We start from the raw sequence: 27,660 nt of genomic DNA on the forward strand, positions 1-27,660 counted from the left end.
GGAGGCCAAATAGGTTTTTTGGTTTTTTGCAGGACCATTTCTTTGTCAATTATCACTAATACCGTGAAACAGTAATAAGGACACAATAACTAATATGGAGGCCAACTGTACCACATCTTACTGTTTTTATGTTGTTAATATTAACTATACCTTATTATGTACAACCCATACATAACCATAGGAATATCAGTTACAACCTCTTTATAAAATGCATCACTGTTTGTGTCACTTGCTTTAATTCATCCCCAGTGTTCGTCTGAATTGCCCAATATTAAAAGAGACCAGTGAAAGATTAATTTTAGACTAGATCTGTCTTAGATCAGTTAACATTCCAAAAATCTGCAGCTAGATTAATTTGCTTGCATTTAAGATTTTAAGAATTAGCACTTTTAATGATCTTTAGCAATTTTTTGTAAGGAAGGGATATTTAGACTGAAAATCTGTGAGAGTCAAAATATTTTCACATTGCTGTCAGGGTTAGAGACAGCTCCTTCAGTTTTAAACCTGTTCAATGTGTCACAATTTTGAGATTTCTCCTTGCTTTATGACCCCTGGCCAGTCATACCTCCACCCAAAGGACGGAGATACGGGTAACGTCCTTCTTCCTGACGAGAAGCTGGAACACAGCCGTCTAAGGAAGGTTCCTCTGGTACTCAATAACTTTGATTGTTCCATGGTCTCATAGGCTTCCAAATCCCATGCCAGTCCACATACAGATCTCCACCCCCATCACACCTTTCGCCCCCTTCAGATCACACCTTTCACCCCCTTCAGATCACACCTTTCACCCCTGATCGCTCATCCTGGCTGTCCAATCCCAATCTTTTATCCTTCTAGATCTGTGTTCTGGACGTTTCAGCTTCCGTCTGTGTAGAAGCATCTGCTGTGCTGACCACTGAGATGCCTTCTCACTGTGTGGCCGCGGAGAGCTCCCTGCGGTGCCTACTCAAAGCCTCCTCCAGGAACACCACCATCTTCTCACTATCCTCCTACAGAAACCACAGGAGTCAGTCCTGGAATAAATCCTTATTTGGACTATGCAGTTTTGAAAACAGGTTGGACAGTTGGGAATTCCTGTTCAGCCTATCTTTGAAACATATATGTAAGAGCAAAGCTCCCCGTAACAAATGGGAATAATAACCATTACTAAAGTGTAACCTGCATTAAGGTATACTGCTCATTCAGAGACACTTCATGTCTTTGAAATCACACAGCTGCAACTGTAACTGCACAGGGCAGAATGCATGTACTAATTCTGAGACTAAGACATTTCAGCAAACGAACACACCCACCAATACAAAATAAATAAACAAACAAACAAAAACAATAATAAAAATAAACAAAATAACTCGCTGGCTTTTTCTCACCTCACTGATGAAGGCGTAGTGAACCAATTCACTGACCAGGTCTTTGGAACTGTCAGCTTCAATTAACACAAAAAACACACAAAATCAATATTTCAGCAATAACAGAAATCTCTGATAGGAATTTGATCACAGTCTGCAAGACAACAAGTGTATTAGGAAATTCTTGCCCTTTTTCAATAATCAAACAACCACACAACCAACCAAACAAACTGACAACAAACAAATATTTAGCTTGAACAGCAATTCATTCAACTAGATTCCAGGCTAATCTGCTGAGGTTAGTGGTAACAGAGTAGTTTCCCCCTTTTTTCATTCTTTCACTGTGCTTTTGGCACATTACTTTTCCTTTGCCTTTGCTTTCACAGAAGTGACATTTTGAGACACTTTTTTTCCTGGCTCAGGCCTTCACTCACTTGGCAGGATGTCACAGCTGAGCTGCCGGTGGAGCTTGTCGTCCATCTTGAGAAGCAGGGAGAGCTGAGAGAGGGAGAGATAAAAAATGTCTCACTGTATTTGCTTAGTCATGCTCCAGCCAGTTTCTCACAGCTCAGTCAGTCTGCATCTCTTTGGCTATGGCAGTGAATTCAAATGAATTGGGTGATGACAGTGGTTAATGTTCTCTGCATGCATCGCCCAGGACACCAGCAAAAGGTGGACATCTATCTAGACAACAGTAACTAACCAGCACTGTTATTACAGTAACATTTTATCACTGCACAGATACAACTCACATGGGTTTTGGTTCCCTCCTCATTAGACTCCAGGTTACAATGCATCTGTATCACCTACACAACACAACACAAACACACACACACACACACACACACACACCAATTAAGGACTGCAATAATTAACACCTCTATCTAAGTCTTATCATGCATCCATATTTAGTCACACACACACACACACACACACACACACACACACACACACACACAGGTATGTTTTTTCACACCTATCATTAATAATCATTATTTGCACTGAGCTCCCTGTCAAACTTTGAGTCCCTCATGATGACATACACTTTTCAATTTATGTTAATTACACTCACACACACACACACACACACACACACACACACCTTCCTGGTTTCTGTCTCCTGGGGTTCAGGTGTGGGGGTCTTCACAGTCTCTACTTGTTCCTGGGTCACAGACAGGGCTCGGGCTACAGGGTGGGGTCGGGCTGAGGCAAAATTCATCAGGGGATAGATTCCATTTCTGTGTGGTGATATAAAGGACCCACAGTGAGAGAGTGTGCTGTGATTTTTTTAATAGATACCCAGCAGGCTTTTTAACTCTCTGTATAGCATAACACCACCAAGGCTACACAGTCTACACAGGCTACACAGTGAATAAACAGTGCTATAATTAAATAATTACTTTTAAATAATTACTGATCTTTTTATTATCAAAGCTGTCTTGGTCTGATAAAAAGGACAACAAACAATACTTTTCAAGGCACTGGCAAACCCGATGCATACACACAATGTGCAAAAGGTACTGACCGTCAGCATAAAAAGCACTGATGGAGGACGAAACACTTACTTGACATCTTCCAGAAACTTGTCAAGCTCCAGAGGGGACACATTAGAGTACCTGTGAAAGAAAAGATGAGTGGAGAGAGACGTGGGTGGGGGGAGGGGGTCACACACGTAGAAATATGTGACAAGAAATAGATAAAGGCAGAAAAAACAGAACATAACGATGAGGGAAGTGTAAGAAACAGAGAGAAGAAGCAGAAGCAGAGCACAAAATGTGTGAAGGTGTGAGAGAATTAGCTATTAGTTTTGTTTGTTTGTTTGTTTGTTTAATGAGATTTTTCTAAAGAAAATGATAATGATAACCAACACTGGGAGCACAGGAAAAGCAACAGTAGATCTCAGAGTTTTATGAGGTGCTGCATACAGACATGAATATCTGTAAATCTCATTAGGTTTCCCTTTACACTGCCCTGCTACACACATGATTATACTGTCCTAATCCAAAAGAGAAATGGTCTCATATTTCCATACGTCTATTTACAGCCTGCTGTGTCATTCACAAACTAGGCAAACTCAACCTTATACCTGCAGGTTTTGTTTCATGTAGAGCTCTGTTAAATCTATCATCACTCTCTTACTTAATCTGTACTCCAGGCCGATCTCCATGAGAAATCTCAGCCATGATGGCATTGGGGTCAAAGGATTTTGTCTTCTCCTCCACACAGTTCTCTGGGAGCAGGTCTTTGGGTTGAAGAGATGTCACAAACAAACAAAACATAAACAAAGAACAAGACACGGATGACAGAATTGCTCTTTTCCTGTCTTTCTGTATGAAATGGTAAGTGTCTTTGGGTAGAAAATATACTGTGACCGAATTTCTCAGTGTGCTTGGGTCTATTGAATAAGATATTTCCATTCAAGATGAGCACTGACACCTGAGTCAAAGCCTTGTGAATTAGTTGTCTAGTTGAGTCAGGTCTGTTAAGATCAGGTTAAAGTAAAAATAGCCTGGAAATGTATTGGTGCAGAAAAACAATGAGAAACGGATGCATGCAAACCAATGTCAATCATATGTAAAACCTCTTTGATATGAGAAAAAACTATCGGTTTATTGAGGAAGGACCTACTCTTAGTTCTCCCGCTGGTTCTAAACTTACAGAACCCCCACCCCCCACCCTCAGCCTCCTCTGGCTGCCCGAGCCCTGGCTTTGGTGGCTCCACTCACACTGGTTGTTGATGAGGCAGTGGGCGGCCAGCAGCTTTAGAGAGTGAACCTCAAACAGGACACGGTGGAACAGCAGGTCATGAGCTGTGGGCCGCAGCCTGGCGTCGTGACGCACACACGACTGAGTGAACTCCTGTTGTCAAAACAGAGAGAAAAAAAAAACAAGAAAGGCAAGTGTTTCTGACAGGATGGGATTTAAAGATGTTAAAAATCCAATCATTAGTGTGCATATGTGGTCATACAGACTGAAAAGGAATGTCATTAAAAAGATGTCATATTTTTTGTATTTCATCATAAACATGTAGTAACAAATTTCAAGACAAGAGCAGACGTGATGACTATTACACACACACTGCTGCAGTTTTCTAAATAATTTACAAATGAAGGAACACGCGAAAGACAACAGTTTCTTGTCTACATATCACCTGCCCCTCGTTCATGTTTATATATGAGTGTTAAGAGTCAGTGGAGGTTTCGCAGGCACGTACTCTCATGAGGGGATCCTCCAGTGACTGCCCTGCACTGGTTATGGCCTCCTTAGACACAATAGCATCACCATTGGCCTGGATCTCCAATACGGCCATCTACAAAAACAAGGACCGAGCAGTTATATCGAAGTCTGTAAGTGTATACAGTACATTGTTTGTTTGTTTTTTTTGTGTGTGTGTGTGTTAATGATGGGGAATCTCACCTCCAGGGCGCATATTCCAAAGGAGAAGATATCTATAGCATAGTCATCTTGGCAGGCTATAGGAGGAGAAAGAAGAGTGAGATAATAACAGAGTGTGATGATGATCTGTGTTGAGTGTATATAGTGTTATTCATGCATTCTTATTCATGTTATGTTATGTCTATGTCAGGCGTACATTGTGGTTTTGTGGGGAACATCATAGTGATGGAATCACATGTGAGGCTTTGCACAAACATGACAACAAATTTCCTTGTAAAAGGACAATAAAGAAACTATCTATCTATGATGCTAATGGTTGTTTGGAAACCCTTATCAAATATACAGTACAGTCCTATAGGATCAGAATCTGGAACATTCTCAAAAGGCTGTCCTCACAAAGCACTGCCAATACAGACTATTAATCTGACTGGTTATTACATCCTTCATCACTCTGTGCTGCATCACTCTGAGAGACATGGACAATCATCCATAACTGACAACAGATAACTTTCCAGTCTGTTATCTGTTTTATTACATTCAAAATAGCTAGGGTCAACACTGAGCCTGAATAAGCTGTGACAGATGTTGTCTCCCAAAAGAAAGGTGACAGGACACAGTAAATTGCTTTTAAAGTGGAGCTTGCTAAGTAAGGATGTATTCCTGTCACGTCAGAGAGCTTACAGCCATATTCTGGAGAGAGGTAATGCAAGTTCCTCTTTTCTGTTCGCTGGTGGCGAGCTTTCCCATGTACCCCAGCCTCAGGGAAGACTGGGAAAGAGAGCAATAACACATGACATCAAACTTCCATACTGCACTATACACTAAATAAATAAATGGAAATAATGAAGTATGATCCTCACCATTCGCAAACAATCGGTGCCACACTGTGAGAAAAGACAGAAACAATTGGAGAAAAAAATGGTCATTCTCTGCATCAGCGCATTCACTCAGCTTTTGTATCAAAAAGAGAGAAAGTCTGCAGTATTAAAAAAAAACACAGAACTATCATTTTTTTAAATAAAGAAGTTTCAGAGTCTGCTGTTTTTCAGTTTGCATATTTCACTGTGTTCTCTATCCCTGTGGAGCTGTTGTCTGGTTGCATTCATTCATTGACATTTACTCCTTTATTCCTATAGCAGAGAGAGTTATCCAGGGAGTCTGTGGTGAAGTGGTCAGGCACCTGATCCGATCTTGATCAGTCCGTTGTGCTGAATGAAGATGGTCTCACAGGTCAGGTTTCCATGGATGATCGGAGGGTCACATGAGTGCAGATAGCTGCCAGAGACACAGAACATCTGTGACATGTGTAGGCTGCATGAGTGTAGGATTGTAGAGCCAGTAAAAAGAGTGTGTGTACGTGTGGTGTGTATGTGTGTGTACACAAACTTAATAAAGTACGTACTTTAGTGCAGAAAGAATTTGTGTGCACCATCGTTTCCAGGCCTGAAACAAAGGACACACAGTTAGAAGTCTTAAGTTCATTAATGTATTATACAGTCTATACACATGCCCTCAATTATACACTTAATTATATTCACATCAACACAAGGCTTATTAAAAACCAAAGAAGAACCCAGTGTGCCAGGTTGCCTGTTTCAGCCAGGTGTCATACACGGCCTGTTGGTTCAGGGATATGAAATGGTTTAGTAGTTGAATGAATCTGACCTTGACGTTCATGGTTTTGTGGTTTTTCTTGGTCTTCTTAAGGAACTGTTTAAGACTGCCTGAGGACATGTACTCAGTGATGAAAACGACCTGTGGGAAACAGAGTGGACACAGGAGGACAACGGGGAGGCAGAAAATAACAATGTCAGCCAAAAAAGAGAGAGAGAGAGAATTTTCTGACACATTTTAACAGATAAAATAAGGCAAGATTGACTGTTTCAACTCAGTGCCTTCAAAAAGCATTCCTCCTCCTTCAGAATGTTCACTCCTTGATAAAAAAAGTGTTAAAAATTGATTTGGTTACAAAATGCTGTCGTAAACAGAACAAAGAAGGTCCTTGGACTATAAGGGAATGATGAGCTTTTCAGAGGTGTGTTTGTGTGTGTGTGTGTGTGTGTGTGTGTGTGTGTGTGTGTAGGTGTCTCACCCGGGCCCGGTTCTCTTTCATGTCTACCCAGTATTTGTGAAACTTGACGATATTGGGATGGTCAACTTGCATCAAATTTTCAAACATCTCCTTTATCTTGTCCTGTTGAGTACACACACACACACACACACACACACACACACACACACACACACACACATCCAGCCAAATATACAAATGAGCCTCTAGAACTGCAATGTTTTAATTTTTGATTTGGTCACGGTTTTGATCACACCCATTCAGTTTTGATCACACCCATTTACACACACATACATACACACACACACACACTGACCTCCAATGACTTGAAGACCTTCTTATCAGTGAAAAGCACCTCATTCCACACCACCTCCACACCCTCTTCGGTGTCCATGGCTAGAGACGCACTCTCAATGCCAGGGACATTTCCCTGACTCACCTGCAGAGGGAGACACACCATTAAATCCAATGCAAAATGCATGTGTCAATCCACGTTCGGCATATGGTGACAACACCCTGGTTTTCAAAGAATAATAACAGAGTATACTGAGTTGTACCAAACAAATTTACACAGCTGGTGTGGCTAAATTTCTTTTTCCACTGTGAAAACTACATGAGATACACAAGATAGAAAGGATGGGTTTTTTTCTGAGAGCAGTACTTACACTAGGGCTGTTGCGATAACCGTAATACTGTGCTATTGACAGGCCAACCGCAGGGGATTGCAAGTAACCGCCACAACTGCTATGTTCACGTGTTTTCTTTTTTTCATGAAGCTAGGCCCTTCTTGTTTTACACTTTAGTGTGTGTGTATTGAATGTTCAGTAAATTCATAATGAAAACAAGGGTTAAGAGTGTAATTTTTCCTGCCGGCTGTCTGTTCACATCTGGTGCTGCTGAGTAACAATGCTACCCCTCTCCAATCCTCTCTGAAACCACATAAGGTGATCGTGTTGGTTTTCCTAGCGTGCAGCTTGGACATGACAAGCCAGGTCTAAATCTTATGGACTTTATTCTTTGTGCTAAAGAAAAGCAATAATACGTTTTCATTGATTTTTTTTAGAGCGTTTAATATTGCATTAGTTTTGCACCATTTCTTTGACAAGTATAGGCTATCCTTTTTTACTTCATTAAGACTGTGTTTCTGTTGTGATTTGTACGGAGCCCCTAATGGGATGTGAGCAAAAAAAATTAGGGTACATGAGAAAAAAATTCTTAAGAAAATATTTAATTTTTTTTTTTTTTTTGCTCAACTGAAATAGTTTTCTTGTGCGCATGAGAAACTTCAATCATTTTTTTTTGTCATGTCCCCTAATTTTTTTTTTTCGCTCATGCTCTTTTAGGGGCTCCGTAGATTTGCACTTAAAAGATTTAGCCTAAACAGTTTGCTTTATTATTTATTTTTATGTGACAATTTATATCTAGCCTAGGCTATAGGCTAGGTTTAATCCTTTTTTTCCATAAAGGAGAAAGGGCATGTAGCCTACCTTGCATTCTCAGGCAGTGCCTTGTTGTCCTTCTGTATTCTGCATTTACCAATAAACAAGTATTTAATTTGTTTTAAAACTGTGTCATCTTTGTCATTTAAAAAGCAACAATATACCTGATAACACCCTAACATTAAAGCCTATTTATATAGCACTAAAATCAGGGCATATGAAATTTTTAAAAAAAGGCTCTAATACCACATATGGTGCTATTGAGCCACCCTAAATCACTGCAGGTGAAATTCCTTCACCGCAACAGCCCTAACTTACACCCTTCTCATTCTCTTATATGGACAGAATAACTGACAGAAGCCCAAATATTCAACTGACTTGAACACTTCATTTAAAGGCTAATGGACTGCTTTTTATTTTTTCATTCTTTTTTTCTTTTTAATTTTTGTTGTAGCCAGCCAGAGTGATGCAAAACACTGTTAAAGTAATTATGTGGGGTTCAACAAATACCACAAGTGTCAGAAGACAAAGCCTGATTGTGAACACATCCTCAGCGTTGTTAAAGTATGCCAGCATCAGAATGTGAGGGAGGGGTCATTTCTGCCCCGCTCTACCTCATATGTCATATTACTGCAGCTTCGAGACGACGAAGAAGCTCCATATTCAAGCTACCTCCTGCAAATCATGATTGTGGAACTGGGGCAAAGCAAGGAGATTGTTAGTGTCACTGTGGCTTATGTAAGGAGGTATGCAAGAGCGCAGGCTTGGATTTCAGTGTAGTTGAGAGAGATTTCCTGTTCATCATGGATGTAATATTGAGGAGAGAGAGAGAGAGAGAGAGAGAGAGAGAGAGAGAAAGAAATAGGCATAAAGGCAGACACAGAGAGAGAGAGAATGAGATACAGAAAGAGAGACAAAGAGAGACAGAGAAAGAAAAGGGGAAAGACACAAAGAGGAGGAACAAAAGAAAGAGAGACAGAGGAGATATATTCCAGGAGAAAACGTTGTGAATGACAAAGAGGGATCTTTAGTAAAGATATGCTGTAAACATTGCAGTGTCATGGACTATGTTTGAGTTTAGCACGTCTCTGTCTAGCAGCGTATGATTAGTCCAGAGTCAGTGTCTAGCTTTGCGATTGTGTTAAGGTCAGTGTCAGTGTCTGGATTTTTGCTACTTGTGTTTAGTTTGTGTTTAGCAGTGTGTCTGGGTGTGTGTCGCTATTTGTGTCTCCAGCTGTGTCAGTGTCTGCGTTTGTGTCTCTACCTGTGCTTCATCATGACAGGTACATATCTGTGTTTAATTCTGTATCTGTGCATGTATCTCTGTTTAGCTGTGTTAAAGCACAGTTATGACTCTCTCAGTCTTGACTTGACCTCTATGTGTGCTGTTTGATCCTCCCAAACCACACTGCAAAATAAAGCTACCTCAAATAATCTTTTCTAAAATGTCTCATTTCGTACTGCACAGTCTGCCAGCAAATGGGCAAAACATCCCTCATAAATCAGATGGTTCTGTTCCCAGCTGGGCGCCATGAACAGAGAACTACGAGAGTAGCTTTCATTGAAATCTGGTGTCACACTACAGGAACAGCTGTAATGCCATGTCACACTACAGGATCAGCTGTAATGCCATTCTAATGTATAGAGCGTTTAGCTACTTCCCTCACCTCAAAATACAATATGCTGTAATTTAGCAGTGTTTCTTTTTTCAAATACTCTGTCTTATAAATGAAATTTTGGATCCAAACAACCCAATCTGCAGGGATATATAATTATAATGACTCTTGAAACTGAATGAAAAAGCACATTAGGAGAATCTGGTGGGTGAAATCATGTATTTACCACTGTCAGTTAGATGAGTTTGCTAATAAAATGATTTTTAAATGAAGGAGGGTTGGGAAATGCAATTTCTGATAAAGATTTTCTTGGGGAATTTGGTCATTTCAAGACAAGTCTAAAACTCTCATTGCTTTTTGGTCTGTTCTGTGTAACCCTGTCACCAGGAGACAGATTAAGTCATGGATGGTGCCACTGAAATTATAGTTTAATAGAGCCAACATCTTCTGTGTAGGAAGGCTGATTACCCCATTCATACTCATTGTATTACTGAGTCTACGATTAGTTAAACGTGTTCTGTTTTATCTCAGAAATTACGCATATCTCCAACCCAAACATAGCATATCAGCAGTTCTGCTGCTGAATGCAGGAAGGTCTCTGTGAGTGTGAGACATCTATGTTTAAATAAAGAGAACAGGCCTCAAGGTTGAGTTTGGTCAGTGAAACCTTTCACAGAGGTTGAGTCAGCAGTATGTTCACGTATGTTTTAATATGTTTTAACCTAAATCCCTGCCCACGGCAGCAATGCAAGCCTCAGTCTAAGGAGGGAAATGTTTTTCTCATAAACAACAAAATTGTTAAGCAATAAATGTTTTCTTCATTTTGAAAAAGTTTTTAACGAGGTTCTCTGGAGCCAGATATCTCATCAACACCCAGCGGTTCCCAACAACTGCCCCTTCCCTAAAATATTCTGCCGTGACTCCCGATCCTGCTAATCTCCAACAGTGACTCTACACACCAAACACTCCACTTAATGCTGTCCTCTCTACTCTACGTTTGTGAGTTCCATCAGCAGAAGACTGACATACATCGCTCATGTTTATGAGTCCTTCCATTACAGGTGCATTCTGTAAGGCAGTGTTCTGGATCTGAAAAGGACAGTGCACCACATACTCCAAATATTAGGGTAAATTTTTCCCCTTTAAGTATCATTTTCATGTGAGTACTGTTTCCTGTGAGGAATGGGTCAAAGGTGAAGTCCTTTTGCGTGAGGTCTTACACACATCCTGAGGAGATCCTTTAAGGCCAAAAGTGCTGCATATTTCAGTCACATTATGAGGGAATGCACAGCTCATACCAAACAAATGTAGGGGCAGTACTGAAGATCCATTTCATTCTATTCTATTCTTAATCGATTTTGTTGTGGATTCAGAAATTAAAACCCAGCATTCGAGCGCCAAGCTAGGCCGTGGCTGACACCGGAGGGACACCAACTTTGTTTTCACCCAAACGGCTATCAATCCCTTTCCCAACAGAGACAGAGAGGATAATCTGATTAGCACCGCAGAGGAAGGCCATTCAGTTCTTAATCTGTGGCCTGACATTGACACCCCTTTCTAGCATAGTTGGACCTGATGGAATTTGGTCTCTTCAGCTTTCCTCTTCAGTGATATCTGAAGGTATATAAGCATAAGGTTTTTCATTATTATAGAAATAAAGAAAATATAGAAAGCTTTCTCTGAATTAAAATGATCAGATTTCCATGAAATGTGTATGAAACATTCTCAGTTAATGTTCTGTGGAGTACTCCATTCTGCTGGTCCACCAGTGGAACGTGCACGGGGCTGAATGATGTAGACACCCCAGACACAGTTGCAGAGGTCAGATAAGTTCATACACGTCTCAGCCGATTCCTCACCAAGCCCCCGTCTGAGCCTAGCTGTATATGGATTACCCACAATCCTCTGCTTGTTATGTCACGTCAACTGTGCTATTCATAGACATGGAAGGACTGTTTATGGACCATTTTATTGTCATTATTGCTCCATTTTGTACAAATGCAGATCATTGTAAGGTCAAGAAGGAAAAACCTAGTAAGTATTATCAGTCAGACAATCAGTCATTCAATCAGCAGTCCATCTTCATGAAATGCACATACTTATGGAATAAAATAGGCTGTTGTTTGAAACCAGTGCCATCAAACAAAGTTGAGACAGCGATTTTAAGTGGGACAAAGGTTTTCCACATTGCATAATAACAAAAGTAATTCCCCCAATGACCTGCCAAGATAGCAGTCTTAAGCCTCACAGCGCACTGCGGCAGTTACCGTAGGACATCTTGATGACCGTGCGCTCGTGACCAGGGCTTTGCTTTAAGCCAACACCTCGACTGTTAACCTACCCCAAAAATTAAATTACTGTCAAACAGAGGGTGTTTGTGTGTGTGTGTGTGTGTGTGTGTGTTTTCACACATCACTGCAAAAAAAAAAAAAAAATAGGCTGAAAAGAACTGATGATGATGACAAACTCAACAACAACAACAACAGGATTCTTATTCTTTTTTTTTTTAGCGAGAAATATGACTGAATCACTGGTAAGTAAGTAGCGAGGTGTGGTGGCAGTTGTGGTTGTGGCAAATTTCAAAATGAAGCTACCCAAGTGTGACTAGAGAGTTTTTCACTGTTGCCACTGTAGAACAGAGCTTAACAGGTCACTAAGTCGCAGTAGCTGTGTTTAAATTAGCTAGCCCCACAGCTAGCAGCTAATTCTAATTTATGCAGCTAATTAACCAACTGGGTTACAGTTACATGGGATGTCTGGAGTAGGTCGTCCGTCCGCATCACAGGGGACATGGAATTAACCCAGATAACCTCAGCAAAATAAGACCAGTCCTTTCGTGGTCAGCTTTTTAAAGTAAGATTGAAGTAAAGTAAGCTATTCATTAACAGCCACATATTTTTCCTTCTGTTTAATTTTTATGCAAGCACTGCTGTCTATGTCATGGGAATATAATCACTGTACGCAGAAAACCTGCATGAGAACTGCATGCAGTGATAATTAGGCACTGTTTGAGTCTGCCAGGCCACAGTCAGCCCTGTGAGTCAGCAGTTTTGATCTGAAGACAAGTAAACTAAATATGTGTTTACACTACTGCAGTAGTTAAGTATTGTACACTGATGATTGTGGTTTTGTTTCGCCTGCAGCATATTTCACTCTTACTTTTGTGGTACTTGGCTAGTTCGTTTATTTATCCCATCTCAATCAGTTTATTAAAAAGCAAACTTGTCCCCCAAAATGCTCAGGTGAAACCAACAAAATTTTCTGGGCGTTCAAACACTGGTGAGACAATTGGGAAGATACAGTGAAACTAGTGAGCAGTGACTCTGCTATGTATAAAACCTATCACAGAATCCTGCAGCAGCTAACTTCAGTGGGACTGAACAGCAGAATTCACTTCCACTCATTCTGACAACAGATATGAAAGGTCCAACAACTTTACAGCCCAGTGGGAGAAAAATGCCGGAGAGGTTCAGCCCTCAGTGACATCCTCCACTGCTTGGCCACTTTTATATTCACGTCCACACTCAAGGCTCAGGTGGCGGAATAATTTGATGGTCCGATTAGAGGTATAGTAATTAATTGCTTCCCTCTTTTGCTATGAACACAAATCTGCAATCACAATCAAGTCTCTTTCATAAGTGACCAATCAAATGTCCCTTGTGGCAGGAGTCAGCAGCTGCAGAAGTGACCAGAGCATCCTGACTGCATGGCTCTAAAGCATGTGTTTCCCACCTGGGACTGACACAGACAGAGCCTTCACAGAGCACTGTAAGACAATGCTATTTCAAATCATGACAGGATTCAGACCCAGCCACCCAAGGAAGCTCTCTGGCAAGTCTGCCCTGTACCCAGTGTTTAGTCTGTTTAGTTTCATCTCTGACAAATGCTCATAACACTGCCTATTACCACAACTGCCTCTCTAAATATAGGGATTTGGTCTCCTTTTTTTCTATGCAGTGAAACAATGAGTGCACCTAATTTTCCTCTCATAGCAGACTTCAGGAAAAAAATGATAATGTAATCCTACAGTAGTAACTTGTCTGTGTGTTATGCTGTGTTGTCTGGGCAGTTGTGTGTGCCTGAATGATCAGTACTGCATGTTCTCGACTAATGTCCCCAAAAGTGAAACAAGCTCCCTGCCAGGCAGTTCATGTCCCTGCACTGACCCTAAAAACCAGATGCTCCACAAAAGCAAACCATCTCATCTGGCTGACATTGTGAGCCCTTCTTCTCTGAAATCACACCTCCCAATGGCCAGGATTGCCAATGAAAAAGAGTTCCTACTCTAGCATTTCTTAGCCAGTAACATATTCTACGCTGATCTATGATAGTTATGTCATAAAACTGGCCTGACTTTTAGCACATGCAATCAAAGACAAGTCTATCCATGTGAATCCGTGATTACAGAAGGCTGCAGGGGATGATTTAGTGGCAGTTCGACTAAGTCATGCACACAAAATGTTCGGAGGATTTTGTTTTAGTGTAATTGATAATGTCATGATTTTAATGCTTAAGACATCCTAACTCTAACTCTGCATCACTACCACATCTACATATCACATCCATTTTCTGTGTTGAAATTACAGATTCATGACTCATCATGTTTCCCTACACAAGGCCAAGGCCATGTCCATGTCCGTTTCAGCAAACACATGAGTGTGCCGTCCTCAGGCAAACTTTGTATCAAAACAAAATGACAAACTCAGACTGGGTGTACAGGGAGCAGGGGAGGTTTTGTTCTTGATGATGAACATGTTGGTTTCATTGGGGAAAGGAGGGTAGCCGGATTCCCTTGGATTCCCTTCCACACTCTTAAAGTCCTTGGCTGTGCAAGGCATGTGTCCTCTGATGAGAAACTGTCACCCAGTAACTGTGTATCCCAGTAACTGTGTATTATGGAATACAAAAGCACTCAAAGTTGGCCTGCTTGGACCTAAGAAAACAAACGACACCTATTTCTTACATTCCCATTATCGCTAAATTCTAAAGGCATGTGTTTCTGTCACTGAAAATTAAGAGAGCAGTTTGCACCTGAAAGCAATGTTTTCTTTACAACAAATTATTTAATATGCTTTCAGAGCAGGTCTGCAAAAAAATTAATAACATTAAAAAATAAAAATACAAACTGCATTTCTGAGGGCAAAACACTAATTGACTGTGAGGCAGCACCACACTGGCTAACTTATCCAGATGAAGAAAAAAAAACACATGGTATCTCCCATGCATAATAGTGCACAATAGTCATGTTTGGACTACATGGTGCAGTATGGTCACATTTAACAAATTGTTTTTGATGCATCAAATTCACCACAAAATCCGTTGGGGTGCTGTCTTTTACTGGCCAATATTTACAAATCTTAGTGTTCTGAATGCAGCAGCAGTCTATGAAAACTACTGAAAAATGTTACTGAGGACAGACAGTGTCATCCTGAGATGAATCCTGTTTGAAATAGAGAATTTCCACTCAGAACACAAGTTTCTCCTGTACTTAATCATTGCTTGATACTCATGCTCTTACGGGGAAGTTTCCAGATACAGATAAAGGCTGTTTGGAAAGTACATTTCATGGTTAATGAGTGATGATCACCTTGTTTTCAACCCTAGATTATTCTTAACATGTGTTTGGAAAACTGGCCAAATTTTTTTTTTACCATAAAGGGCGAAAAGCAAATGTCATGAACAGTGGTCATTTTCACGATCATGTTCTCTTATGATTTAAAGAGACATAAGTATTATTGTAAGCGATCCAAAAGACACGGTAACAAATGTTGAATGTTGCATTATCTAAAACCTCAAGGTCAAACATTTTCTTTAAGGTTATCTACGCAGTCACTCAAACAGCAAGGTTTAATGGTTTGGGAACCAAGCAACACCTGCCATGTAAAATATTTATATTTGTGTGTGTGTGCGCATATGTGAGTGAGTGTGTGTGTGTGTGTGTGTGTGTGTGTGTGTGTGCGCGTGTGTGTGTTTGTTATAATTTTCCCTACCTCCTTGACCTTACCTGTGTTTCTGACCACACTATCACCACGGCTGGGACACTAACAGTGCAGTTTACTCAACAGTACAACACATTCACTCTCTCTATTATTTGCTCAGTATTTGGTCAATGACAGATCAATCCAGTCTGCTTATTTTTTGTTAGACAGATAACAAAACTACCAAAAACCGAATGGGCTGCTTCCTGGCTCACTGCAGTGAAAGCTGTGTGATGCCTGGCTACATTCTATAGCAAATGGCAGGTTTTTAAGTCTTATACAATTGGAGTACTTCATAATCACTTTGGTGAGCAAACTCAAACTTAACTAAACCTGTATGTCCATTAGGACATCTGCACTTAAAAAAAAAAAAAAGATTTTCCATTTAATAATACATAAACACCATCCTATGTAGGCCCTTGAAACACTTCCTGACCTAAGCCTGGGGAATCATCTAAAAATACAATGTTGTGTGGATTAGCACGTTTACCGTGGGATTACCACTGAGTTTCAATCCCTCTCCGATCCAGATTCAACTTTAATGTTACATGACTCGTGTACTTCCTGCCTGACTATGCACAAGCACCACTGCGGAGAATCTCCATAACATATAACCAAAACCTCTGTCTAATCTCCCAAGTTACTCCTACGCTTCCTCATAGATTCTTAGCTTCATGAACAGCTCAGGCTGCCTGATTTGCACTGTGTGTTCAGTGAGCACACCAAGCCTATTCTCTGTCAAATCAAAACACTCTTACAATGCGCAGAGCGCTAGGAAACATCACTTATACCTCTGCAATGTTGGCAAAGAAAAAGCAACAAGAGATCAAGACTTACAGAAACACAACCCACTGTGGAAAACAGCTCATGTTTGGTAAGCCAAAACATCCCACTTCCAAGAAAGTGAGGGACTGGTCCACAATGTTGGAGTGTAAGCAGATTTAAATAGCTGGCTTGGATATGCTTGTGCTGAACTGCTAAGACTGGCAATCATCATTCACTGGAAAAAATAAATAAATAAATAAAACATCTGGGTTTGGCTTAGTCATACTGGGTCTCAATACAAACTGGCTGAGAACTCCACATCATTAAACAGTTCTATAAAAAGACAGCAACTGCTGCCCACTCTCATACTCAACTAGCATTGTGAAAAGTACAGAATAACATCTTTGAAATGCTCAATTCAGGGAGGAAACTAGTGTGACTCACCAAAGTCCCAAATCTGAGAAGACTCTGTTTGCCAGCACACAAATCAGACCGGAGGCAATACTCTGGCAACAACAGAAGGTCAAGTCTGATAAACGTCTTCAAGGTTTATCATTGTGATAGAATTTGGCCACACTGTCACTGTTCAAAATGAGCTTTGGAGTTTCATTTTGAGAAAGTGTTTTTGTTACTCCACTTGAGGCCCCTTTAAACTGATGTCTTTTATTACTCCTTTCATTACTTTATTACTGAATGAACACGTAAATGTATTTGATATAGGATATGCTTATGCCATTACAATCATATTAGGAAACTTGTGTGTGTGTTCTGCAGTGTGACAATAAATATGGTATAGAGTGTTTGAATTGTTGGGACAGGTTAAGTTATAAGTTAAGGAATGAAATTTAACCATAGTAACATGCAGTAGAGGGAATTCAGTGGGCGAATACACTATTTGGTATTACACTAATACACCATTTCTTGCCACTGTGCTTTCTGCAACCAAAAAGATCATTTTCGTCTTTTTTGATTTGTTTATTTATTTGTTTTTGACAGGATCTCTGCACTTCCATTTAAATGCAAATCTCACTTTAATCCCCAATGCATTGTTCTTTGTGGTCATGTGACAGGGAGTTAGAATTGTGCTAGTGAGCTCAGACTCCGAAGTCCTCGTCTGAAAAACCAAACTGTCCATCTGCATAGCAACCACTGCTGTGAGTTGTCATTTTTACAACATCTTCCATACACACATTACCTGAGGAATAAATATAAACATTACAGACAGACAGCAAAATTTGCTTTGATATTGCTCTTAACTAGGGCTACTTTCAGAGGCTTTGGTTGAAAACATGCTCTAAAAATATCTCCAGAGGAGTGAGTTTTTATAATTTATCCGAGAATGAATTCCCCATCTGCAGCTCCTCTAAAGTGTCTGAACATGACCTGTGGCTGTCTCATTCAAACTGAGTATCTCAGGTTTATTTTGTATTGACCCTGGAGACAAAATAAATTAGCACATGCTGTTGGTTTGATGAGTGTGACAGCATATGCCCTGCATTTCCTCCAGTCTCCTCCTATGCTTGGAATGAGGGCATCCTAAAGGGACCTGAGGAACAGGGATATAGGGTCAAAGAGGTAACCCCCTATCTACAACCTTATAAAGCCAGCGGTATGGGGTAGTTAGAAAGGACAATATTGTGTGAATCTAACACATTCTAAGTACAGAGAACAGAAAATATACTGTGCAAATTACAATTTGCAAATTTAATAATGAAGTATATTATTAAGTATTTAAAACTCCGCAGTGGCAAGGCGCCAGGAGTGGATGAGATCCGCCCTGAAATGCTGAAGACTTTGGATGTTGTTGGGCTGTCATGGCTGACACGCCTCTTCAGTGTTGCGTGGGAGTCAGGGGCAGTGCCTGTGGAGTGGCAGACAGGGGTGGTGATCCCCATTTTTAAAAAAGGGGACTGGAGAGTGTGCTCCAATTATCGAGGTATCACACTGCTCAGCCTCCCTGGGAAAGCCTACTCCAGGGTACTGGAAAGGAGATTGCGGCTGATTGTCGAACCTCGGATCCAGGAGGAACAATGTGGATTCCGTCCTGACCGTGGAACAGCGGACCAGCTGTTCACCCTTGCACGGATACCGGAGGGATCATGGGAGTTTGCCAATCCAGTCTACATGTGTTTTGTGGACCTGGAGAAGGCTTACGATCGTGTTCCACGGGGTGTCCTGTGGGGGATACTGCGGGAGTATGCGGTGCCAGGTTCGCTGCTGCGAGCCATTCGGTCCCTGTATAATCGTAGTAAGAGCTGTTTCCATATTCTCGGCACAAAGTCAAACTCATTCTCAGTGAGTGTTGGACTCCGTCAGGGCTGTACCTTGTCTCCGATCTTGTTCTTAATTTTCATGGACAGGATCTCAAGGCGCAGTCACGGTGAGGAGGGCGTCCAGTATGGTGGCCAGGACTGCATCTCTGCTTTTTGCAGATGATGTGGTTTCTGTTGGCCTCATCAAACTGTGACCTCCAGCACGCATTGGGGCGGTTTGCAGCCGAGTGTGAAGCGGTCGGGATGAGGATCAGCACCTCCAAGTCCGAGGCCATGGTCCTATGCCGGAAAAAGGTGGCTTGCCCCCTCCGAGTTGGGACTGAGTTTCTACCTCAAGTGGAGGAGTTCAAGTATCTCGGGGTCTTGTTCACGGGGGAGGGTAAAATGGAGCGGGAGATCAACTGGCGGATCGGGGCGGCAGCGGCAGTCATGCGGTCGTTGTACTAGACCGTCGTGGTGAAGAAGGAGCTGAGTCAGAAGGCAAGGCTCTCAATTCACCAGTCGATCTTTGTTCCAACCCTCACCTATGGTCACGAGCTCTGGGTAGTGACTGAAAGAATGAGATCGTGGATATAAGCGGTGGAAATGAGCTTCCTCTGCAGGGTGGCTGGACGCACCCTTAGGGATAGGGTGAGGAGCTCGGACACCCGGGAGGAGCTTGGAGTAGAGTCGCTGCTCCTCCGCATAGAAAGGAGCCAGTTGAGGTGGTTCGGGCACCTAGTCAGGATGCCTCCTGGGCGCCTCCCTGTGGAGGTGTTCTGGGCACAACCAACTGGGAGGAGACCCCGGGGAAGACCCAGGACACGTTGGGAGAATTATATATCTCGGCTGGCCTGGGAACGCCTTGGGATCCCCCAGGAGGAGCTGGTGGATGTAGCCGGGGAAAGGGATGTCTGAGCTACCCTCCTCAGCCTGCTGCCACCGCGACACGGTCCCAGATAAGCGGCAAAAAATGATGATGATGATGATGATTATTAACTATTTGCCTCACGCTATAGAGTTCCTACAAAATACCAAACATGCACGTCAACTAAGCATTACTACAGGAGCTAAAGTTCAAATATACACATATATTCGCCTGTTAAAATGTTACAATTTAGCAGTCTAGCTCAGAGCCCCAATTTCTAACACATCACTTCACGGAGCAAAAGACCATTGAATCCAACTATCGACTGCCGCTGTGTGCAAACCCTTGTTGTACCACTAGAGACCTAAAACTTTCTCCATTCATTATTACTAAGCAATTAAAAACGACAATTAAAAAAAAGAGTGGACCGATCAATTAGCTGTATACAAGCACACTACACAGCATTAGGATTAGGAATCAGTTTCGAGAAAACTGTGGGAGTAGAAGCAGTGAGAAAAGTGACCATGCAATACCTCATCCATTCATTTTCAATGGAGAGTGCAATACCTCGTCTCACCACTACAGTTGGAGGAACAATGTTTACACAATAGGGTAATAACATAGGGTCTTTAGTAAAAAAAAGAAAAATCAACAACCACAACAACCACAAATGTTATATGAAATATCTGTTAAGGGACAATACTGTGTCATATACTGAAGACCTTGCTACATAAACTGATGAAGACCACCATCCAAACAGTCACATATGCAGCAGGCCAAGAGCTCTGCCTAACCATGGGAGATGGATAATATTACATATAGATACAATGTTATTTTTGGAAATAAGACTTCAGCCAGACTTAGAAAGCAAAGATGAAGCTCAGTGTTTGGAACCTGTGTGATAAACTGTGTAGGTAACAACCGAAGACAGCTTCAAATCATAAATGACTGTTTCAATACATAAGGCACATATCAAATGGACCAAATGTCACATTCAAAACAAGTTGACTATTCAGAGGAAAAACCAGGGTACCACTGGGATCAATGTTAAAAATGACCAGCGGTTCACAACAAACCTGAGGAAAGAGTCAAGTTTTTCCATCACTTTTAATGACTCCAGAATGGTTTCAGCTGACACATGGGTACAGTTTAGAATTTTCCTCCAAGCATATATTTCATGCAACAATATTACATTTCAACAACAGAATGACATCCTAACCCAGAAGTACAGTACAAAGGACTGGGGACTGGCTCACAAAAAAAGACAAAAAGGTTTTTTGTTTTTATACTTCATTGTGTAAGTCATATGAGTTGAGTTGTATGAAAATACATACATGGACATATCACGTATTATATTTTATATATTCCTTTAATGTAGAACACTTGACAAGTACAGTTAAGGCATGTTAGTTAGATAAAACAATAGGATTTATGGAGCAACTTGGTTTGAGAACTCTTGAATTGTGACTGGTTTGAAACACACACACACACACACACACACACACACACAGTCTACACTGCTGAAGGCACCATGGGGCTATGAGCTCATACCGTGTCTTGGCAACATTGTGCACACTTGTGCACCTGCCAGACACTATTCTTAGCCTAGCCAAACCTGACTGTCCAACTCCCCACACACTGACAGCACTCACAGATACACGCTGCTGAGAGACGGCAGCTAGGGCTGGACGGATGGCCATTTTCCCTAAAACCAAAAGAGCAGATCCTCAGTAGACATTAACAAAAGTCATACACTGTGTTGGGCAACAAGCAAGCTGGAGCAACAGGAATGTGAGGCCACAATCTTCACACACATTAGAAGCCCGTTGGATATACATTACTTGGACATGCAATTTGTTTAATGCAAGCCTATTTCTGTGGGCAAGTGTTCAGTACATCTGTCCAGAGCTCAGAAGGAATTGATACTAGCAGCTTAAAAGACATGGCTGTCAACTTTCCAATTTACCAATCTGTGTCTCGCTTAAGCACTGTTAAGAAACTGCCGGAATGCGTTTCATGAGGGAGTGCTGCTAGTTAGCTCAGTACAGTCAGGCTGCCACTAACCAGGCTCACAGAAAGATTAGGGTTGTAAATTATTACACCAAAGATAATAAAAATGCTTGCTTTGAAAATAAAACTGTATGCCGTCTGTCCTTTACCCACTCTGATGACTTGTATATCCATATATGTACAAAAAGTCATAAAAGACACTCAAGGAAAGGTACCTACAGTTCATTTTAGTTTATATTTAATGGGGTTGTGTTGTACTACTGGAGTGGAGAGCTTTATGAGGTAAATTTGAATTTATATAACTCCTGAATTACAAAAGGAGATATCTGCTAATAAAAGCCCATCCCCAACCGCTTTACCATTATATTATCAGTGTTGGCAACTACTGAATTTTAGACAGTTATGAGATTTTAACTGTTTTTATTGTTGTTTTGTTTTGTTGTCATTTTTTAATCTGAGAGGCGTGACCACTCAGCACAACTAGAGTTACAGACTGTGGGAACTGCAGATTTCCAGTGATTTACTGCTGTAGTGAAACAAAAGATATCAGTAAAATTCAATAAGGATACAGTCAGGTTTCACAATACAGTAACACAGGTCCCTTTCAGTTTCAAATGTTTCAAATGAACGGACCTTCACATCATACAAATGTTTCTGAGGTCAGAGTATCACAAGTACAAAAGGATTCTGCCATCAATCAAAGCCTTCAAAACCGAAATACGTGAACAATCATTAGCATGTCATTAGCATATCACATGTAAATCATCTCTGCTTTCATGACTTGCCAGCTCTAGAAAACCTGTACTTGGTTTTCTTTCAAATAAGTAGCAAATGTACAGCTCTTTTGCAAGCTCATAAGTGAAGCAAATTTGCAGAGTTTAAATGTGGCGATTCTATGTGGGAAGTGGGTTACTCCTCACCGCACCAGACACTCTGCTCCCAAAAGACACTTCAGCATATTTTCAGCACATTCAATGATTTTAGCATGGCCTTTCTGTCAGATCACTTGATAAGGTGAGGGGTGGGGTCACTGGGGGTCCTCACTCACATACCCATTTATGAATGCAAGACCACAGGGATGAATTTATGAATGCTAGTCCAAAGGGAAATACATAAAGATGTTTGAATAAGTCTAAAAGCCAGAGTTTTGCAGTGAAATGTAAGCAAAACCAAAACCAGTGATGGAATACAACATCAGACTGTGGTTTCTGGCAGAGCAGGTGAACTAAGCCCCTGAGAAGTGAAAAAGTTATTGTTGTTCTGGTATTATCAAGTATTCTTTGAGCTGGTACCGGAACCACAGGTAATCTTATAAAATGAGCTGTAATAATTCTTACAGTAATTCTTCATAACTCAGTTAGGCCTTAATATCATCATATCCATTTATTCCATCACAAATGCCAAGAAACCCATTAGACTGACATGAGCACAGACATTAATAATCAGGAGTCCAGCAGCATAGTTCCACTGTTCAAGCTGAGCTAACCTGAAAAGCTCCGCTATATCCGCTGAGTGCTTTTGCATTATTATGAGTGCTAGAGTGGGTATGTTTAAAAGCAGGGCTGACAGAGATGAGGTTTCACCCTGCCATGGGCGCCTGCCTGGAGGGGTAGGTCGAGTGGAGATGTGCAGTCTGTGTCCTAACACACCCCCTGGGCTAAATGTGAATGGTACCATTCCACATAAGTCAGCTGTCACACAGGAAACTGACCCCTGCACTGCAGTTAATATCATTGCTGCCATCTGTGTGTGTGTGTGTGTGTGTGTGTGTGTGTGTGTGTGTGTGTGTGTGTGTGTATGTGTGTGTGCATGTGCAAGAGTGTGTGTGTGTGTGTGTGTGTGTGTGTGTGTGTGTGTGTGTGTGTGTGTGTGTGTGTGTGTGTGTGTGTATGTGCGTGTGTGTGCACATGTGTGTGCGTGTGTGAAATTAACAATACTCTCATAAACTGATCACACAGCTTATCAGTTTTAAGCAATGTATACAGTCAAACAGTGTTCAGAGGTAAAAGAATAATTTAGTTTCATAAGTGTGTTGTTCCAGAATGTTCCTATCTCCCATTATTACTGAAAGTATACAACATAATAACCACTATCTTCATAACATTCCAAGCAGTGAAAGGTGAAGAAGCCTCACAGAGTCATACGATAATCAATGACCAAGTGGCAGCTCAGTTAATTATGGGGACATTACCATGGATGACATATTCCAGCCTCTTATGTGTGGAGCCTGTGGTTAAAGACTTAGTGAACTGCCAGCCACTGTGACACTGTAGCACAGAAGCTGTCTTCCTGGGAGAACAGAGTCACTGCACAAAAACAGGTTACGAAAGAACCGTATGGTTTATAGGTCAGTGTAACCTGGGAAAAGGGAACCCTGTCAAGTATGCAGCCCCCAACAGAACTCTTTGGAAAGATAAGAGTGTTTATTACCTTGTTTCCCTGAAAACAACATGCGTTTCATCATAAGGCAGAACAGGACCAATATGCACTGACTACATAACGAGCTTTCAAATTCTCACTCTGAGGACATCTGAAGACGTTCAGAAAACAATGTTGCTTCACAATATAAACTTGATTGGAACAAATGCTTTTCAAGAAAATACAAATTATAACCTGTCCAAAAACTGCATGAATGTAACATCAATGCAACTGTGAAATCACTGACATATGTCTGAAAGTATCTCAGTGTAAATATATGTGCAACTTTCATGTACCACTTTCATCCCTGTCTTTACACAGTCTTTACTTTCTGTGTCAGAGGTTATTTGGCTCTGGAAAAGCCCTGGTATTGAGTGGTTAGCCTGTGCCTCATGGCCAAAGCTGTTTGCTGTTTTTCCTTTATAATGTGTGTAAGGAAAAGGAAGAGTTGAAAAATCTCCATCTCTGTTTTCATTCTGGAAACATGCAGTCAAGAATTAAACTTAGTGTAAAGGCCTAAACTCAGGAGAGAAATCTTCCCTTTTTCATCAGTGTGGTTAAAACTGTGTTATAGTAAGATATGAAGGACTTCCATAGACAGTGGTAGGACGTGACTTCTTGATAATTTATCCCCAGCTAAAATAGCAAGGAGGAGCACTGTGACAGCATCCCTGGTTGCCACGCTTTGTGTACGTCTCTGGTGTGAGTAAGCTGATGCAAATGAACTGTAAAGCAAACACTGACAATGGGTAAAAGTGCAGTTGAAAGGCTGAAGCGGAGTATTAGCCTCCACAGTTTGCCCAGACAAATCCTAGATTATCCTCATGGGTTGGGTTTAGTGACTGCACATCTGCACAGCTAGACATAGTGGATGGACAGGGTATCACACTACAGTGGCTCAGTACAAGATCGCTGCAGAAATGTCTATTACAAAGTTAAATGTCAGTACATTAAAAGCAAATTTTGATTTTTGCATTTATGCCACTGTTACGCTGCATTTATGACACTGCTACACTGCATGTATGGCTGTGGCTATGATTTATCAAAGAATATGACTATATTAAGTGTCTGTGACAAGTGATATTTCTCCATGTTGGACTGGGGCTAGGATCCAGTCTAGTTCAAGAGAACACTGTTTTTCAGACACTGAACTATGAGGTACACACATTTTCACACTAACATTTTCTTCTGCCTATTAGGGTGCGACAGTGCACAAAAGTCACGGCTCAGTACGACTGTGGATGTTTGTATCATGGTTTCGTTCTCGGTTTCAGAACTGTTACAACGTCACTGCCTATCCATCAGAAAACTGACTGGTTGACTCATATGTACTTCCATTGGGGTTGAAGCAAAAGCATTAGACTTTTAGCCTCTTCTGTGCCCTGACGCTGGTGAAACCTCAGATAAAATAATGGATGAGAGGGTAGATGAAATTGTCCATAAATCTATTTCTTGAGGTTGTTTTAACCCATGTCTGCTTGTCACTGACCTGTGAGGGCATGTAATATTTTATGTAATCAGATAGTCACTGACCTGTGAGGGCATGTAATATTTTATCTAATCAGATTGTGGGAGTTTGTGAATATAAAATACATTTGGATTTTAATTTTACATACACTTTCAATTTTCAGTTGGTCTAAGAAATTGTTAATTTTATAAGCACCTTCATTATTTTCTCAGATGTTTTTGTTAACTGGTCATTAAGCATACTTAATATTGATTTCACAGACTGGCCAGTCCATTCATTGAGGTGCAAATGGGTACCACCCTGTCAGTGGAGACTGGGTCTACAGCTTTTAGTCACCCAGTTTTTGTCATGTTTTCTGTAGAGATCTACCGAAGATTTTCAACCAGTTCTCTACAGCATGATATTACTGCCAACAGAGCGTCGCTCGGAGACACAACCGATCATGATCCAGTTCACTTCAAACACTTATCTTCAAACAAGGCATAATATTGAGATTTGCGTCCTCAGCTGGACGTGCTGGGCAAAACGAGTTCCCTTTGACTGGGAAGTTAATCGGGGCCATGTACTGACAGAGTACAGATTTTCAGCGAAGAGCGCAACCCCACAGCGGCCAGTAAGTGATCAATGGGTGGAAAAACACCGACGGGGGAGGGGCGCAGAATATGTCCGTCAAAGGAAATGTTTAATTACTCGATGGAAATGCGTATCCTATATGTACCCCGTCTGCGGTTGAAAGATAGCCTTCAGCTGAAATTCGTTATCTCTGGGCGTGTCAACGTGTCAGTCGTTAGAAACCAAGACCACTTTAATCAGAGGCTTTATCCTACAGTGCAGCAGGTCATGATACAGATGTTCGGATTCTCGTGACTAAACGTTAAACCACACCAACATGCTCCTAATGTCGTTTGTTTACAAGAAAGATTCTTTGACAGAACTGGCCGAGATGAACCGGTACATCTGCATCCATGTCGAAGAGGCATAATCCATTTAAAGGTGGCGACACTGGCATAGTATAATGTGGTTACTGCTTTGCACGAAGAAAACATGATATGTTTATCGTTTATTTGCATATAGGCTATTAACCGTATGTCTGTACGCCCCGCCTTCTTGCCGGTAGCTCTTGTCAGGTATAGCGTAGCTCTAATCCTACAGTGCATGCATTGAAGGGATTTGCCAGATAGTTATGAACATGCATTCACGTATTCCATCTTTCGCCCAGAAAATGAGCACTGCCAGCGAGATTGATACAACATAGGGCAGGGTAGAAGCACGGATGACAGAATAAATGTCAGTGTGAAGTTCTTGACCATGCAATTGGTCGATGAATGTATAGATGTAGGTTGACCCACCTGCTCTTTTCGCTTCTGCCACCGACCGCATGGGCTCTCCTCTAGGATTTCACTCTCATCTTCGCTCTCTTCCTCTTTTTCCTCCGAGCCCGAATTTTTTTCCGGGACGGACATAGTCATTTTATTCCGCGAGAGAGAGAATTTTGTCCTCGCCTTGGGTTCTCAAATGTGCGTAGATATTACTGCTGGTCTGACGGAGACGTTAAAATACCTAAGCAAAAGAATTCCGAGTGAAGTGACGTTCCTGTCTCATTACAATTCTGCAATAGCACTCAGTTGCCCCATAGGAAACAATAAACAATATCTGTTTTTACAAAGACGACAGGTAATATCCTTTCCATGTGAAATACATTGCCCCTCGACCTTCTACATTACGATCAATGACCACGGCCCCATCCAATTACAAAAAAACTAAAATACCACAGCTGCGTTCAAATTAACGAGCATGAAAATATATTGCGAAATTAGGCTGTGCCTATGTTTCAAAACTACACGATCGCCACAAATTAAAAACAAATATCTTACGAAGGTTTTTGCACACCACAATTCTGATTTCTCATGGCGCTGTATTTATAAAGCTGAAGCCTTATACGCAGCAAAAATCATTTTTGACATCCCACCATTCAATAACATTGCTATTAAGTTGAGGCTCGCAACCGAGGGGAACTGTTGGCACACGAAGCT

At 41.3% G+C, this 27,660-nt stretch overlaps 1 protein-coding gene across 1 annotated transcript; it reads right to left on the reverse strand.

The window, feature by feature from the left end:
- Positions 1 to 431: 431 nt before the first annotated feature.
- On the reverse strand, positions 432 to 27,557 carry nrbp2b (nuclear receptor binding protein 2b). Its single transcript, XM_030767243.1, has 19 exons — positions 27,502 to 27,557; positions 26,977 to 27,187; positions 7,130 to 7,252; positions 6,835 to 6,936; positions 6,408 to 6,497; positions 6,145 to 6,185; positions 5,923 to 6,017; positions 5,603 to 5,626; positions 5,424 to 5,510; positions 4,764 to 4,819; positions 4,561 to 4,656; positions 4,073 to 4,205; positions 3,486 to 3,588; positions 2,912 to 2,962; positions 2,449 to 2,584; positions 2,099 to 2,152; positions 1,781 to 1,844; positions 1,368 to 1,423; positions 432 to 989 (listed from the first exon to the last, which is right to left on the reverse strand). The coding sequence occupies exons 2-19, from the start codon at positions 27,094 to 27,096 to the stop codon at positions 909 to 911; spliced, it is 1,512 nt and encodes a 503-aa protein (XP_030623103.1). The 5' UTR covers positions 27,097 to 27,187; positions 27,502 to 27,557; the 3' UTR covers positions 432 to 908.
- Between the last annotated feature and the right edge of the window lie 103 nt (positions 27,558 to 27,660).

The sequence above is a fragment of the Chanos chanos genome, chromosome 3, assembly GCF_902362185.1.
Source record: "Chanos chanos chromosome 3, fChaCha1.1, whole genome shotgun sequence".
Taxonomy (NCBI): Eukaryota; Metazoa; Chordata; class Actinopteri; order Gonorynchiformes; family Chanidae; genus Chanos; species Chanos chanos.

Coding starts and splice junctions, on each gene's coding strand:
- nrbp2b (XM_030767243.1), bottom strand. CDS start 27,096: ATGACTATGTCCGTCCCGGAAAAAAATTCGGGCTCGGAGGAAAAAGAG. Junction 5,627..5,922: donor ACTGATCAAGATCGGATCAG/GTGCCTGACCAC, acceptor CTTTTCTCACAG/TGTGGCACCGATTGTTTGCG. Junction 1,424..1,780: donor CAGCTGTGACATCCTGCCAA/GTGAGTGAAGGC, acceptor TGTTAATTGAAG/CTGACAGTTCCAAAGACCTG.